Genomic DNA, 13,989 nt, shown 5'->3' with positions numbered 1-13,989 from the left:
ACACAGCAGCGGAGACAATACTGATAAAAACAATCGATTTTCACACTTCAATTAACAGAAAAAGTATTAATATTTTGACAAATTAAGTTAAAAAATGGAAATTTTTATCCCATAGATGTCCCCTATACATGAACTCATGCTGCCACCTAGCGGCCATAAATTAAATAATCGCATTCGGCCATTTTAACTCCGAGATCATTAACGTTTCGATAGAATTTTGGATCAGATATTAAATATAACATGTTTTAAAAGTTCCAGAATTTTTATATAAAAATTAATTTAAAAAATATAGTTTCTAATTTATAAAAATACATGATTTTTTAAGAATAAAATTCAAATTTAAAGCTAAAAAATAATGTACAAAAATGCAGTGGAGCATCAGGAAAAATACAAGATCATTAATTACGTACGTTACTTATACAGGAAATGCTTACCAGGCGGAGGCTTTCTAATTAACTTAAGAAATTTGATTTAAATTCTTAAAAAAAAAAAACTTGAACTTTTAGATTTTTTTAAATTTTAAATAAATCCTATAGAAACTCGTAAACAAATTAATTTCAATACATCGAAAGATGTCCATTGATTTAAATGAATATTCCTCTTGACATTTATACTTTACGTAAGAAATGAATCATAGAATGTAATATAAATGTATAATAATATATAAAATGAAAGGTTAAATGTTTGTTTAATGTGTGCATTAAAATAAAAAGTTGTCATAAACATTATATTGCTTCAGGAAGAGAAAATTCCAAGGCCATTCGAACAGGTTACTGATATATTATTATGTCATTTGTATCGAAACTTGTTGCACTTTTTCGATTGAAGTACACAAAAAAAAATGAGATAAAGTACCATACATCCCGTTTCTTTCACTCGTTTAAAGGTTCAGATAAGTTTAATGTAACCTTTCCTTGCAAGTAAACAGCTTTCTCCTTAAGAAAAACATCTACGAAGGTCTCTGCTATCATCAGCGAAACCTGAAGACGGATCTTGTTTTTATACTGTAGACCCCCTCGCTTTACGACCCCTCTCTCTCTCTCTCTCTCTCTTTCTATAAACCTCCCTTTTTTATTAGTAGTATTAATTATACTTTATACGAAATGCCATATTTTTGCTGGTGTTCTCCCTGCCGGACATTGTATAATTTCAATATCTCAATGTTAATTCAATTTACAACTTTGTTCTTATGGAATAATTAGGCTCGCTTTACGATGGTTTTTTCGGAACGATTAAGGTATGAAAGGTGGGGTCTAGTGTATTTAATATGATTTAGTGTATCTATCGTGTTTCGTCGAATTATATATTTTTTCCAAATAAAGTAAAGGTCTTCATATTTCTTTAAATTAATAGCGTAAATCCATTAAAATTTCTCAAATTTTAAGTCTGAAGCCATGTATTTTAAGTAGAAATATTAATTTATTTACATTTCAATTCATGAAATTTATATGGAAATAGCTTTGTTATTGCTTCAGTTATAGTAGATAGAATATGACCTGTATTGAATTATATTTTCCTAAATATAAAATTGAACATATAAATTTTTAATTAATATTTGGGATACGTTAGATGGTACGATCCGAATTTTAATATATGACCCGGCTTCCTCACAACGAACGATTGGTTAAGGTCAGTTATATTTATAGTAAAGGAAGTCAACGACTATTGTAGCCGAACGAATGCATGAACATATAAACACTTCTGGAACAATTTCCGTAGGAGAGGTGACTTTTTTTTTATTTATTATTTCGGAAAATTTCTTTATTTCTTGATGCGTGAAGATCCATTTTTATTAATGATATCAAGCTAGTTAGTTTTATGATGCAGTTCGTACAAATACTACTGATACTTTGAATGGCTGCTTACGAAGAACGTCGGAAAGGACATCATCAAAATCGTGTTTAAATTTAAATTTATATAATTCAATGAATAAAACTGAAAAAAATGTATAGTTTGCAACGCGTTACTCGGCATATATCCCCGACTTTTCATTAATTTGTGCTTGTAGATGCACCTAATTTACGAACACGAGAACAATATGACGCCATTTTGAATTTTCTCAGATCCGAAATCTGTTATTGAAGCTCAATGAAACTAAACAGTTGAGCCTACTTAATTAGGCTTCTCGAAAACTGAATTATTCGCGACATAGTTTTACATAACGTTTAGCTTGATAAAAATTGGAACATAACCTGAAGATTTGAGATCCTAACCCCGTTAGATTCAAAGATAAACTTTATAGATAGATAAACGCATAAAATACTGCATAAAGTAGGAATCCCCAAACTTTTTTAACCGTCGACTCCTTCAAGGATTCCTCCATCTTTCATTGATTCGCTATTTTTCCAATATAATTAATAATAAATAAATCTAGTGAACCAGTATTAATCTACACACCGTTTTCATAGAAAAGATCTACTTATGAGATGCAAATTTACATCCTGAACTGTCATATACTAATAAATTATTAGACCAAAAGGTTATGTATATGACAGTTTATGATGTTTTAAATTAATTCCCGAAAATGCCCACTTTCGGGACCGCCGGTATAAAATGTAAAGATAAGAGATTAAACAAACAAGCAATTAGAATATTATAACGAGTGTTTATTAAAGTTTAATATATATTTACACACCTCCATTGAGGTAGATATCAAGACTTCCCGGTCTTACCCAGAAACCATCATTAAGAAACAGTTAATTTGAGCATTTTTTTCACTCTACAGTCATAAATAATTCATCAATCACGCATACACAAACAAGCGTAACCGTCAGTTAGACTCTGAACTCACGTTTCAGAATCTAACAGAGGGATTTACGACGATACGGCTATTTAGAAATGACCACAAATCAAATCAGTAGGCACCACGTCTGGATTGACTACCCAATTGATGGCTGTACCAGTCACGAATCATTTTCTTGTCACGTGAGGGGCTAGGATCAGCAGAAGGTCGATGAGGTTTATTTTTATCGGGTCGGGCGTACAAAGCTGCAACATCACTGACCATAATTTCGTTAGCTTCTCTGTAACCTTCGATGGTACCCCTGCCGTTTCCGCGAATGTTTGGATTATCTAGAGTATCCTGGCGGCTGACAGGCGCGTGCGAGTTTTCGTGATGCTCCACGTGAACCGGATATGACGAAGTCTTCCCGTCGTATCTCAGATTCTCCCAGGCACGCTTGTAGTACTTGTGCAAACTGTGTCCTCCGCTTCCTCCACTGTCGTAAGTCGAAATGGTGGTGTTATCCAAGGATCCTCTGCTGATGCTGTTTCTGCTCCTGGCGGATGGAAGAGGGAGGTGAGCCACACAACTCACCAGGGTACAGTATCGTGGACACTAGTCCTGTAATGTTAGCACAAGGGGTTAAGGTAGAGAGACCCATCCCCATGCTTTTCTCTATGCTTCGACCAGACAAAGCATGCGTATTATTCAAAGAAATTTTTAAAAGCCGTTAAGCTATTGGTTAATATTTATTATTATAAGCCAGCAAACTTAATTTTGATTAATTTTTGAAGATACCAATTAATTGGGGTGGGCATTTTTGAATTTTTTTATATTATTTTAGATCTATAAAAAAGTAAACGTCACTTACCGGCGTACAAAGACTAATATTAAAGTAACTGTGATTCCTATCAGAATGAATCCTCCAAAAACGGCTAAAGCGATAATTCCACCTAAAAATTTTCAAAAATGACATCTGTTTTTTTAAAAAATTATAAAAGTAAAACCGAAATCGCATCATACTTGGCTGGCACTTACCCATATTTAGCCTGGCGCTAGCGGGGTCGGATTTATCTTCATATTTCTGCCCAATGGTGTTACTTGGTAATTCGGCTTTTGGGCCCGTATCACCTCTTATATTAAGGTTGTCAGGGATGTCGTTACTGAGAGGTTTCAGGGTGACGATATCACGCAGAGGAGGTAGCGTAGGTGTAGTGTAACGGTGCCTAGTCCATATATGTGTATAGGGTGTAGACGTTGTGGTAGTCGTTGTGGTACGATGGGTGGTCCTTCTTGTTGTGGTATAACGTGTGGTCGGTCTTCTGGAAGAGGTAGTTTCTGCAATAATTATAATTGGTTCTGTACTATGAACTGGACGTTGGGTCAATCTGTGAGTGGGACTAGGTTGCGCGTGAGTATTTCTGATGGGATACACAGGAGAGGGTTGCTTCGTTGAGCTTGTTGTGGTACTCAAATCGGCTGTAACGACAAGAAACATAATTAAAATTTTAAAAATAATATTAATTAATACAAGTTTTTCAGTTATAGTTACATTTACATTCGTGAGAATCCCTATTACTTTATAACGGTGCCGCGATTTTATCACCTTGCATAATTTAAAGTTTTTATTGGAATATTTAAAGTTATAATTCACATTATTTGACCCTGTTAAATATTATTATATAGGTCACATTATTGAAAAAATAATAACAACATTTAGACGAATATCTCTGTTGTAGAGGAGATATGCAGATTAGATCGCATCCTGTTACACACAATGTCTGCTTACAGATGAAATATCACACTCCATCAAAACCGGTCGTGTGAAGAAACCCTGCATCTTTCCTTCATATATAGTTTTAAATTTTCTATATTTTTTGTGTATAAAAATATAAACTATCGTGTCACGTAACACCAAATTAGTTCTACAATATTCACGCAATATTATGCCTCATTATAAGTATCCTGCCTTATTGATTTAAGACACATTTCCTGATTAAGGTCTATAATTAGACTATTTAAGAATTAATTTAAGAAACGTGCCCTCTATTGTCACACTTTCGACTAAAAATAGATCGATATCGTGCGTAATTCTATTGTTATTCCAATGTTTATATTGATAAAAATTTGATTTAGTTCTATATTATTGGAAACTAGGAAAAAATAAATAAAGTTATGCTTCACCCACCTTCGCACAGTGGGGCATCCGCATCCCAATATCCGCTGGCAACACAGGTAAGACGAGGTTTTCCCACCAGTCTATAACCCGGTTCACAGTAATATTCGGCAATTGTACCATACACGCTGCTGTTTGTAGACAGGACAAAGCGACCGTTCTGTGTAGAAGGTGGTACACGGCAATAAACAGCTGAAAAATTAACACATACAAATTTAGTATACTTAAATTATAGTTTACCCTATAAATCTAAGAATAGTTTACATACGTTCGCATCTAGGTGGTGGACCATTCCACTTTTCATCAACGTCACATATCAGATTTCCACGACCCACCAACACGTAACCGTCTTGGCACGCATATTGAACACTGCTTAAATAATGCCTGGTTCCATTTACTAACGTGTATTGCCCATTGGGAATTTTAGCGGGTAATCCGCATTCCAGATCTATAAAAATTAAATTTTAGAACAGTGGTCACTCTTAAATGAAGTTCTTAGAACATGACATACATCTACACTTTGGTGGCAACTCGCTGAAGAATCCAGTTGGAAGACATGTTCGGATATTTGGACCGACTAGCAAATGTCCTGGAGCGCAACGATACTCTATAACTGATTCTATCTCCAAACTTCTTGCTAAAATTGTAGAATTGGCTGGCCTTTCTGGTTTTCCACAAGTCGCCGGTCCTATAATATATGCAAATTGGTTCAGTTAACTTTTAAAACGAAAGAATTTTAAAAAAAGATAAAAGTCACTTACTGTGTTGACAAATAAAATTCAGGTTTAAGTTACAATTAGTGTCAGACCAGAGCCAACCTTTGGCTCCATCAAAACGAGAACAATTCTCGTTAGTTCCGGGAAGGTTCCAAAAAGAAATTGTTACATCTTGACCTACAGCAATGGTAAATATGTAAAAATTGCGTTAGATTTCCTTAAAATTATACCTTTCTCACCATATTTTACAATGCAAAGCTCACAATAACTCACCGTTAATCCATTTCCAATTGTTTCTATCTCTCAAATCTCTAACTGCACCCATCCAGTATTGACCACTAGGATCGTTACGGTGTCTACGATACAATTCCCAACTTAAAAACCCTTGTAAGGCAGGACTAGTTTCGTCAATCAAACTACCCCCACGAATCTCACAGAATCTTCTAGAATGCTCGAAATTTCTTGGTTGATTATTATAAAATATATAACATTTTCCATTATAGGTGGCCGTACTTCCCAAGGGTTGATCACGGAAGGATGGACATCTCTCGATAGGAAGAGCTAGAATAATTAAATTAATGTGTCAATAACGTGTAAAAATGATTCAATTAGCTTTTAATATTTAAAAAATTAGACTACCTTGATCGGTGTAAACGAAAGTTTCGCATATCGAAAGAGGATTTCCTGGAGGCCCTTCAAGATGAATGCTTACAAAAGCCCCAGGCATTGCGGTGTTGCATGGTAGAAACAGAGGCCTACCCTCTTCTGTTATACAAAATTATTTGATTTAATATCATTCTACACCCATTTTAAACAATTAAACGTAGTTAATAAAATTACATCACCTATATAACCGGTATATCGGTTGCAGATCGGATTCACCCCTAAGTCCGGCCTGTTATTGCCTACTCTTATAACTATAGTGGCTGGCCTATTGTTAGCTACAAAAATATAATTATTAGTGATATAAATTTTTATAAAATATCTTTAAATCTAGCTGTAGAAACTTACAACAGCAAGACGTCCCGAAATCTACCCTCACCAGCTGCACCATGTAAGGTTCTAGTAAATTAACGTACCACCACGGTGTACGTTCCGTTTCGGTCATAGTACACGTTTCGGCATTAAAAAACGTGCTTGTACTACCGTCAACAGCTTTTTGTGGCACACCTTTACCCATAATAGACGATTGCATAGGTGCTTTACCGGCAGCCACATTTAAAACTAGAAAAAGAAAACGTGAATTTTAATGTTAAAAGTCATGAAAAATATATTGCCACGTAAATTTATTTTATAGGTTTATGCGTTGGGTGTATGCCAAAACAACATTACACGCGTAACACAAAGGGACATAAATGGAGCATAAATGCCATAGAAAATTAAAGTGTGGATCATTTCGGTTAAGTAAATCTCATCCACTGTTAACGATGGAAACGGATCTGCGCGTGCAGAATTTTAACCCAGTAAAAATAAAAAGAACTTGGTTTAGTCGATCGAGTGTTGACACTCGAAACTGACTGGATAACAACAAAGGACACTTTTTACTTCACTCTTCCAGTCGATTGAAATAAAACTACATAGAAGGTCAACGGACTCGCACGAGTCAAGAAAATGCAATTTTTATCCAACTAATCGCACCCGTTGGCAGAAAAATACCGGTTGCGCCCGAGGCAATGAGTTAAAATTCCATCGAAATATACCGGAAGGTCTAGTTTCTCTAAGGTCAGACATTCCATCTTTCACTTCCGTTCTCTCATTTCTTACGTCATGGTTCTTCTTCATTTATGATACTATGACGTGACCTTATACGGGTCTACGTTTTCCTTAAACTTCGTAGCATCTCGTGTAAACAAATAAATCTTTTTTTTATGAAGTATTTCATTTTCGTACTCTTATATGCCTCGAATAGCTTGGTTTTTTGGTTAAAATAATATGACACATTTTTGAAGTCATTCAAAAATGTGTCATATGATTTCCAATATGGATTCTTTACTGAAAATAAGGAAATATTTTAATACTTGAGATATTTTTTAATGTCTACCAATATACTTATCATTTATCTGATATAAATTTAATTTTATTAGAAAGTAACTGATATTAATTAATGCAAAACCCGAGTCAATATGGCCTACAATTCGGAGGAAGTTAATGTCAAAAGGCTAAGACACGAAAGGTTCAGCGAACAAGGATATGCTAAAGAACCGTTACGATGGGTCATAACAGAGGTGGAGAAAATGCTAGTCGGTCACCTGAACATTCATTAAACGATTCGTTCGGTTAACGACCTCTTATAATTTTCGGGTTAAACCCAACAATTTAATTCACTAAACTCCTTTCACTGGATTTTTTTATGAGGACTTTAACTTCTGCGTAACTTCTTTAAGAAAGTAATTAATAAGATAATTGAGGAACGGGTTAATACTACAATAAACTGGATTATTATTAGCAATTATGTAAAATAAGTAGGTTGAATTTGTAGTTACTAACAATGGTAAAACTATCGGCGTGATGCTGTGAGTAATCTAATACAGTATCTTAAAACTATAAACGATACTCTTGCAGGTTATTAGGGCTGTTAAAATTATCGCGTACGTGTTGATCGCTGCTTGTCAAAGCGTGAAAAGTACAAATAAACTTGACGTGGGAGGTGAAGTTTATTGCATTCGATGATAGGCGTATCGTTGAACTTTTCATCCAAGATCGATAAGGATTGCTATTGAGAGCCCAGTTTTGAATTACATCAATTTGAAAATCTTCGCTGAAAATTATTTAAAAAAAAAGGAATGGCAACACTCTGCCTACAAATCTTATAGAGTGTTGCCAGACATTTCTTTTCCATATAAAAAAAATTAATATATATGTGTGGCAACACTTCTATACGTACGTAAAGGAGTGTTGCCAGGCAAATAATTTAAGAAATAGAAAAAAAATTAAAAATACTTAATTATTTTATATTAAAATATATATTTTAAAATAAATCATCTTTGGCACGCAATATTAAAACAATATTTTCATTGCATTCTCGTTATATTTCCTTATTCGTAACTTTTATAAGCATGCTTTTATATCCTGATTTTACCCATCATATGGGTACCAGCAATTATACAAGAACTATTATTTTTTTTCATTATTATATGCATTAAAATTAGTGAATTTTCTACGCTAGTTGATATTATTAAATTTAAAGATGGCGACGAACCAGGAAGATCAATTAACACGAATTTCGAATGGAATAAATAACGTTTTAAAATATTTAAGCTATTCGAAGTGAGTTTTTAATGCTAATTTATACAATATTTTAAAGACCTCTTGGAATAGTTTAATTAAACTTGTCAAGTTCAATAATTCTGAAGGTTAATAAAGATCATTAGAGTCTGATATAAATTAATTTGTGATGGAAATTTTAATCATTATACTTCATTAAAATTGTATTTTTAACGCGGGAAAACAAAATTAATTACATTAAATTGATGATAATTATGTATTGCTGGAAAGCCAAATTAAGGCGAATGTTATGCGCGGATCAAAGTTTAACTCGGCAATTAAAAAAAATAGTTTAAAAATGATTCAAAATTAAATTATTAATTTTTAACTATTTATAATTCTTAAAATAAATCCTAACTGTTCGTAACTTGAAGATATTATAGCGAAAAAGATCGTAACAAATATGGAAGAGGTAACCGGTGCAGATTATAGGAGTTACTCGCTCCACTAAACTTCAACTCATCAGTTGGCCTAACAGTAATCGTTTGCAATGTCACGGCCATCTTTGATTTTACTTTTTAGCGCTAGCGGGGTAGTCTTCGCGGTCAAATGAAGAAAGCAGGTAACGTTGCGGAGGTTCGGTCAACGACTCTTCCCGTCGGAAATCACCCTCCGGGTCACGTGATCGACGGTGATTTCCTGTTGCGTAAGAGGACCCCGTTCGATGTAGGTCTCGGGGTATGACCAGCCAAGCAAAAAGACACTAGTCATCTGGATAACAATGCTAAATTTACCTATAATATAAAAAGACGCATTAATTAAATCCGATATCCGTTTCTATTGATTAAATCTTTTGTGTCGCAAACTCGGTTTCAAAGGTCGATAATATTGTTATTGTCCACTAACAGATTTTATTTCAGTTAATAGTCACCATTGTTTATACTTCTTAACCGAATTTCTTTATATATATCTACATTTGCATCACTTCCAATGGCTTCCTGTAAAGAACAATGGGTATTTCCAAGGCTGAAGAACATACTTCCTAGCTACCAACCATGACATAAGCATAGACAATGAACTTGTAGTACTTTTTTACACAAAAAAATCCAGTTTGTTAAAAATTAGATAAACGGTTGGAAGAAAGCAATTTTTCTCTATCCTTGCCAATACCTGTTTCTTATCTATTTTGTATAAGCTTGTATTGAAACTTCATAATATATTCTTTTTAATTGTTAAAATACTCGGTTCCTGTGATGAGACATCAGAAAAATCCATAAGAGTATGATGCAACCATCTTGCTTTTTATTTTCTAGATCATGCAAATTGATTCTCATTACACTCCAGACCATAGAAATTATTAATTTATGATTTAAGATTAATTAAGATTTAAAGAAACTAATTAGAATTTGCTACCCGTACCACGAAAATCCATTGCTTTTTTGCATCGGAGACCTGTAGTTTAATACCTATTGTATCTAAAATTATAGAAACTGATTCTCTGCACCAGTTTCCAACATATATACTTCGTTTTACGTTATGTAACTTACCACAAAAAGGGATTCCGAGGGGAACCCACGTTCCATTTTCGTTACATATTCTCCTGCTGGGTCCTAAGAGTTCGAACCCTCCGTCGCAGGTGTAAGAAGCCACCGTTCCTGGGGTGATGACCTCACTTGAAAAAGCAACACTCGCGTGTGCAGGAGAGCCAGGATACCCGCAAGCATTAGCTAAACGGGAAATGGATAAAGTAAAATCTTAGAGATCTTCAACGTATACCTTAAATAATTAATTAACAATTTTGGCACTGTATTAAATAAATATCAAAGGGATAAGCAAAGGTAAACTTTTAAATAACGTTTAATATTTTACATCATAATATGGATTAATTAATTTAATTTACTTGGTAATTAACTAACAAGTAAGACAATTTAAATTAATTTAATTAAGATCCACTTACCGTATGCCAATAAACATAAATTATATATCCAAATCAGCAAGTGTTTATCCTTCATCGTGTCATTCCACAGAAACAAAACATCGAAACTAATATTCTCTATCGTCTCTCGCTTTATTTTAAACCGCTTCTGACGTCGATACGGAAGCGGGCCAATCAGCAAACATCTTGCAACGACGTCACGCAATCTCTCCCCAACCCACTGACGTTTTTACTTGTTATGAGGCCTGCTTGTATAGGAGGTCAGATCCGGGTAGTGAGTAGCTTCTGTCTCATTACAGCTTTTAGACGTTTTATTTCTCTCATGAATAAAAAAAAAAAAGAGATTATTTTCCTTCTCGTGATTCACTAGATTGCGCGTCGTAGTGGAAATTTTCGTCTTAAGCGTAATAAAAATAAGAAAATAAATAAATAATACTCCTAACCGATTTTGCAATTTAACAGCTATAATTGTTTTGTAACTAATTTTAAAAGTTAAGCACGAGTTATGGCTGAACTGAAACAATGCGTTGTTATTTTCGCGTGATGTAACGTCCTTTTACAACTTCAAAACGTCGTATTATACGATTTACTCCAAATAAAGAAATCGCAGTATTTAAAATAAAAATTGTTTGAATTTTACAAACAATTCTGCTTTACATTATTCAAATTTAAAACATTTCCAATTAACAAAAAAATGTGATTTCATTAAACTATTTACACCATCATTTCTATACCATTATTAGTAACGACGCGCGGCGGGTATTTTCGTCTTGTATATTCGTCAAAATAACTAAAATTAAAACGTTTATAAATACATATGTATTTCCGTATTGTAAGAATTTAAATAATTGTGTAAAAGTGTTATAAATAAAAGGAAAAAGATAGTTGATAGGTCCATAAATAAACCATTCTAAATTTGGCAGAAAAGAATATTCAAATCACGATTAGAACCAAAATTTGAAGTCACGAGAAATTTTTTCCCAGATTCCGCACATCAATTTTAAGATCACCAAAAATACCCGACCCATAACAATACACAATACTCCGTCGACAACGCCCTATGAGTTACAAATAACATTATGTCCTGGATATGAGACCGTGGGGCTGTCCATTGTTACACCATGTCCTTGGATGTGTAACCCATGTTCTTCTCAGACTAGCAATTTTTGTATTGTTAGAAAAAACAGGAGTAATAATTCCTTTTTTTCCCCTGCAAACGAAAGAAATCGTAGAAATAATTGACGTTACAATAAAACAATTCCCGAATCGCGTGTGCGGCGCGAACGTCCGGAGCGGTCGCAACGCGCCTTGTTATACATATGTATAATTCGGCGCGTCAAAAAAGGACGAGGAAATATAAAACTATCATTCTACGTAGAGTTTATTGAGAGATTTTCTTCAAAATCGCTCGACGACGCGATAGTATCGTATAAAATGCGGCGAGAGCGTCGTCTCGTCGCGTTGCTTAACAGACCATTCAATATAGTAATATTGATGATCTGTTAGTCAATGCTACGCGACTGGTTACGATTCAATGGGCGCATTAAGTTTCCCTATGCGTTTTTTCACATATTTGAAAAGTACAAACTCCGTGCGCGGCGAACGTTCACTTGTACTGGGAGTTATTAAAACAATACAAGACTTATCTAATTCTCTTTTTATACTATAAATGATGTTTTAATAACATATAACGATGCTGTAACGAGGCATTAATCTAGAATAATTAAAATCTCCGTATGAATCTTGACGTTGATAAAGTTTCAGTTGGAATCCAACTATTCAAATTAATGGTAAAGTGTATTGAACTTTGTGAATGAAATTAGAAGTCAGTTAATTCTTAATTCTATTCTTATTCATTATCAAACGTTTTAGTGTTATTATATCCGAATGGTAACAAGTTATTTAAAATTCAATTAGACCTACTTTTCTAGAATACAAACAATGAATATATTAATTAAAATTCAAAATGGCGGTGTATCGTATTTATTTAACCTTTTCGTCAAAATCTAAAGAATATTTTTAGTTACTAGAAAATTTTTTTAAAATATAAAGTACGAAATTTGATAAAGTTTCTGGTGAAATATTTTAAGGTTGTGGTATTTTAAGGTATGAAATTTCACGAAACTTATGCGGTAACTATATTTAGAATTTCGTGCTGTTTGTGTACGAAAATTGCTTATAATTCCGATAGCTGGTGCCCTTTTTGTATATTAAATTTCATAAAGTTCCGATGGTTGATGGATTTTTATGGGCATGAAGTTTAATAAAGCGTAAAGGCATAAAATTCTGATATATTTTCTACTGTGAAGCATTACTACAATAAAATTTTTTTGGGCGAGGTTTCGTGTCGGAATCTCAAAAGTATCAAGCCGCAGCATAAAATTTGACATATATATATAAAACTTGATAAACTTGATGAAATTTAATGTAGTTTTTGAGTATGAAATCTGTGAAGCTACTAGATTTGGTGTAAATTTGAAACTACATATGCAAATCTAGATACTACTTCTTAATATACAGCCTTTGGGGTATCGAATCTTGATAAGTGTAAGCCCTTGGGCTTCTGATGATTATGGAACTTCAATTAATTAAATTAAGTAACCTCATTAATATGGCTAGTTCTAAATAATTTTTTCATATTCCAAAAAAATTGTGCTCGTTTGTGCTCGTATCTAAAGGCTATTTTAACACAGATAAAGCCGATTTAACAGATAACGTTCCTGGGGTGATGACCTCACTTGAAAAAGCAACACTCGCGTGTGCAGGAGAGCCAGGATACCCGCAAGCATTAGCTAAACGGGAAATGGATAAAGTAAAATCTTAGAGATCTTCAACGTATACCTTAAATAANGGGCGATAAAAATCTGTCGTCATTTTAATTAAAGATTTTTTACAAAAAATTCATAAGAAGCGATTAAAATCTGTCACCAGTTTAAATTAGAATTTTTTAAAATATAAGAGCAATTAAAATATGACATCACTTTGAAATAGGGCTTTAAAAACTCACAGAAATTTAAATCTGTCACCATTTAGAAATACTTTTCGTTATTTAAATCTAGGGGGCGATTAAGGTAGATCATCATTTAAAATTTTTTTTTTTTTTAAAGTTTAAGAAGTAATTAAAATCTATCTTCATTTTAAAGAAAATTTTATTAAAATTTAGAAGAATAATTAAACTTTTTATCCACTTCGAACTTAAATATTTACGAACAAAATGTGTCGCTATATTAAAATA

General features: G+C 33.4%; 1 protein-coding gene across 1 annotated transcript; it reads right to left on the bottom strand.

The window, feature by feature from the left end:
* Positions 1-2,585: 2,585 nt before the first annotated feature.
* On the bottom strand, positions 2,586-10,897 carry LOC111628502. The gene is made up of 13 exons (XM_023372302.1): positions 10,776-10,897; positions 10,366-10,545; positions 6,626-6,838; positions 6,460-6,555; positions 6,254-6,379; positions 5,888-6,175; positions 5,660-5,791; positions 5,410-5,586; positions 5,167-5,346; positions 4,911-5,090; positions 3,761-4,201; positions 3,594-3,675; positions 2,586-3,278 (listed from the first exon to the last, which is right to left on the bottom strand). Exons 1-13 carry the CDS (start codon positions 10,828-10,830, stop codon positions 2,855-2,857), a joined length of 2,574 nt encoding a protein of 857 aa, XP_023228070.1. The 5' UTR covers positions 10,831-10,897; the 3' UTR covers positions 2,586-2,854.
* Positions 10,898-13,989: the final 3,092 nt, after the last annotated feature.

The sequence above is a fragment of the Centruroides sculpturatus genome, unplaced genomic scaffold (genome assembly GCF_000671375.1).
Source record: "Centruroides sculpturatus isolate CEXI.00-Female unplaced genomic scaffold, Cexi_2.0 scaffold615, whole genome shotgun sequence".
Taxonomy (NCBI): Eukaryota; Metazoa; Arthropoda; class Arachnida; order Scorpiones; family Buthidae; genus Centruroides; species Centruroides sculpturatus.
The sequence above is the reverse complement of the archived record's forward strand: the minus strand, read 5'-3'. Positions and strand labels throughout refer to the sequence as shown.

Excerpts from the sequence above, each read along its gene's own strand:
- LOC111628502 (XM_023372302.1), bottom strand. The coding sequence starts at position 10,830 with ATGAAGGATAAACACTTGCTGATTTGGATATATAATTTATGTTTATTG. Across the intron at positions 5,792-5,887 it reads CAATTGGAAATGGATTAACG|GTCAAGATGTAACAATTTCT; the intron begins GTGAGTTATTGT and ends CCATTGCTGTAG. Across the intron at positions 5,091-5,166 it reads TCCACCACCTAGATGCGAAC|CTGTTTATTGCCGTGTACCA; the intron begins GTATGTAAACTA and ends TTAATTTTTCAG.